Below are 2,738 nucleotides of genomic sequence, written 5' to 3' on the forward strand. Positions count from 1 at the left end.
AGACGGGGTTTCACCATGTTGACCAGGATGGTCTCGATCTCTTGACCTCGTGATCCACCCGCCTCGGCCTCCCAAAGTGCTGGGATTACAGGCTTGAGCCACCGCGCCCGGCCTCGGTCTTCTCTATCTCTTTTGGCCTTCCTTCACTTCCATTTTCCCTACACCCAGCCACCAATTCATCCCAGTCCTCATCCTTTTTTTCTTTGAGATGAAGTTTCACTCTGTTGCCCAGGCTGGAGTGAAGTGGCACGAGCTCAACTCACTGCAATCTCTGCCTCCTGTGTTCAAGCAATTCTCCTTCCTCTACCTCGAAAGTAGCTGGGATTACAGGCTTGTGCCACCACGCCTGGCTAATTTTTGTATTTTTAGTAGAGACAGGGTTTGACCATGTTGGCCAGGCTGGTCTTGAACTCCTGACCTCAGGTATCCACCAGCCTCAGCCTCCCAAAGTGCTGGGATTATAGGTGTGAGCCACCGCACCTGGAGTCCTCATCCTCTTAACCTTGACTCCCCCAGCAGGATTTCTCAGCCCCAGGTAATCACATTAGCAACACACAAAGATGGGACCCTGGAGTCAGGTAGACAAATGTGGCCCTGAGGGAATTTCTGGATTTCAGCTTCACCCTTCATGGGATAAAGCTCCTGTCACTGGGAGCAGTGACTCACACCGATAATCCCAGCACTTTGGGAGGCCGAGATGGGTGGATCACCTGAGGTCAGGAGTTCAAGACCCGCCTGGCCAACATGGTGAAACCCCGTCTCTAGTAAAAAATACAAAAATTAGCTGGGCGTGGTGTCAGGTGCCTGTAATCCCAGCTACTTGGGAGGCTGAGGCAGGAGAATAGCTTGAACCCAGGAGGCAGAGGCTGCAGAGAGCCGAGATCATGCCATTGCACTCCAGCCCATGGACAGAGCAAGACTCTGTTCCTTCTTCAGCACCCCAAAAAAGCTCCTGTCTTCTGTTCCCATTATCCTAATGTCTCTTGCTTGGGAAATCTTTGTCAAAGCTGGAGTATATTCTAGGGTCTCTCCTCCCTTAGAGGGGGACATTCCCTGCGGTCTTCCTCCCTCGGAGGCCGACATTTTGGGTATTCCTTGGGAGACCCTGGGAATATGAGATGCACTCACTGTGGGCTGTGGGGAAGGGGCTCTTGGACTTACTATAGTTGAACTTGTTGGTCTGAGTCATCATGGGCACGGAGACAGTGCTGCCGTCTGACTTGTGGAAGAGACGGTGGTGGGTGCCGGAGTCGGGGAAGGGAGTCTTCCAGTGGCCATTGAAGTAGAGGGCATTCACCAGCACCAGCCTCGTCAGCTGGTCCACGGCCCCTTTCCCAAGCAAGTCGCTGATCATACCTATAGGAAAACCAATGATCAGGAAGTTAGACAAATTTTTTTTTTTGATCTACAGCCATACTACCCTGAACGAAAAAAAAAAAGAAACAAAATTTTTTTTTTTGAGATGGAGTCTTGCTCTTGTCGCCCAGGCTAGAGTGCAATGGCGCAGCCTTGGCTCACTGAAACCTCCACCTCCCCGGGTTCAAGTGATTCTCCTGCCTCAGCTTCCCGAGTAGCTGGGATTACAGGCGCGTGCCACCACACCCGGCTAATTTTGTATTTTTAGTAGAGATAGGGTTTCACTATGTTGGCCAGGCTGGTCTCGAACTCCTGACCTCAGGTGATCCACTTGCCTCAGCCTGGCAAAGTGCTAGGATTACAGGCATGAGCCACCGCGCCTGACCCAGGCTTTGGTTCTTAAAGCATCCAGCCCTCTGTCCATAGAGAAGAGAATGCTGAAAAGGAGAGTTGTTTAGGATATGTGGATTTTTGTTGTTGTTTTTGTTTTGGATTGTTTTTTAGAGATGGGGTCTTGCTCTGTTGCCCAGGCTGGAGTGCAGTGGTGCAAACATAGCTCACTGCAGCCTTGAACTCCTGGACTCAAGTGATCCTCCCACCTCAGCCTCCCAAGTAGCTGGGACTACATGTGTGCACCACCATGCCTGGCTAATTTTTAAGTTTTTTGTAGAGATGGTGTCTTGCTATGTTGGCCAGGCTGTTCTCAAACTCCAGGCCTCAAGCCATCCTCTTCCCTAGACCTCCCAAAATGTTGGGCTGGGATTACAGGTGTGAACCACTGCACCCAACTAGGATATGTGGATTTGTTTCCAAATTCTCTTCCTCTTGAGGCCCTGGGGATGGGCTTCCTTTCCCTGCCTGCTCACCTTTTGTGTGTGTCTTCACCCAGTCATTGATGATGAATCTGGCTCTCTCCACCTCTACAAAGTCCACCTGCTTAACCATGGTCCGAAAGAGCCTGAAGAAGTGAGGCATGAAGCCCGGGACCAGCTTCAGGTCCCGCTGGACGAAGATGGCGTCTGTTGTGCTGATCTCGTCCTTGTTCCACGGCCCCATCAGCTCCTTGTACAGATGTCGGAGAGTGGGGGCTGTACCCTTGTCTGTGCCGAGGCAGAGAGGAGAGGACACGTGAGGCTTCTGTCGAGTTGAGGGTTCCCAGCCCAGCCCACTTCCCCGACAAGAGGCCCCATCCTGATGAATGGGGGCTACCGTGCTTTCCTAGGGGTCTCTGGAGATTTCATTCCAGGGTAAAATCTCTTTTCTGCATCTCCTTCCTTTCTTCAGCAGTCTCAGATCCCAACCCTTTCTTTTTTCTTTTTTTTCTTTCTTTCTTTTTTCTTTTTTTTTTAAAAAGATGGGGTTTCACCATGATGGCCAGGCTG

At 51.2% G+C, this 2,738-nt stretch overlaps 1 protein-coding gene across 1 annotated transcript in view; it reads right to left on the reverse strand.

The window, feature by feature from the left end:
- Positions 1-2,738, reverse strand: part of SERPINE1 (serpin family E member 1) — a 12,032-nt gene that overhangs the window by 5,802 nt on the left and 3,492 nt on the right. Inside the window, exons 3-4 of the mRNA XM_017533531.2 lie at positions 2,223-2,456; positions 1,162-1,356 (exon numbers count right to left, since the gene is read on the reverse strand). Coding sequence (XP_017389020.1) covers positions 1,162-1,356; positions 2,223-2,456 — 429 coding nt within the window. The remainder of the gene's footprint in view (positions 1-1,161; positions 1,357-2,222; positions 2,457-2,738) is intronic.

The sequence above is a fragment of the Cebus imitator genome, unplaced genomic scaffold (genome assembly GCF_001604975.1).
Source record: "Cebus imitator isolate Cc_AM_T3 unplaced genomic scaffold, Cebus_imitator-1.0 Scaffold82, whole genome shotgun sequence".
NCBI lineage: Eukaryota > Metazoa > Chordata > Mammalia > Primates > Cebidae > Cebus > Cebus imitator.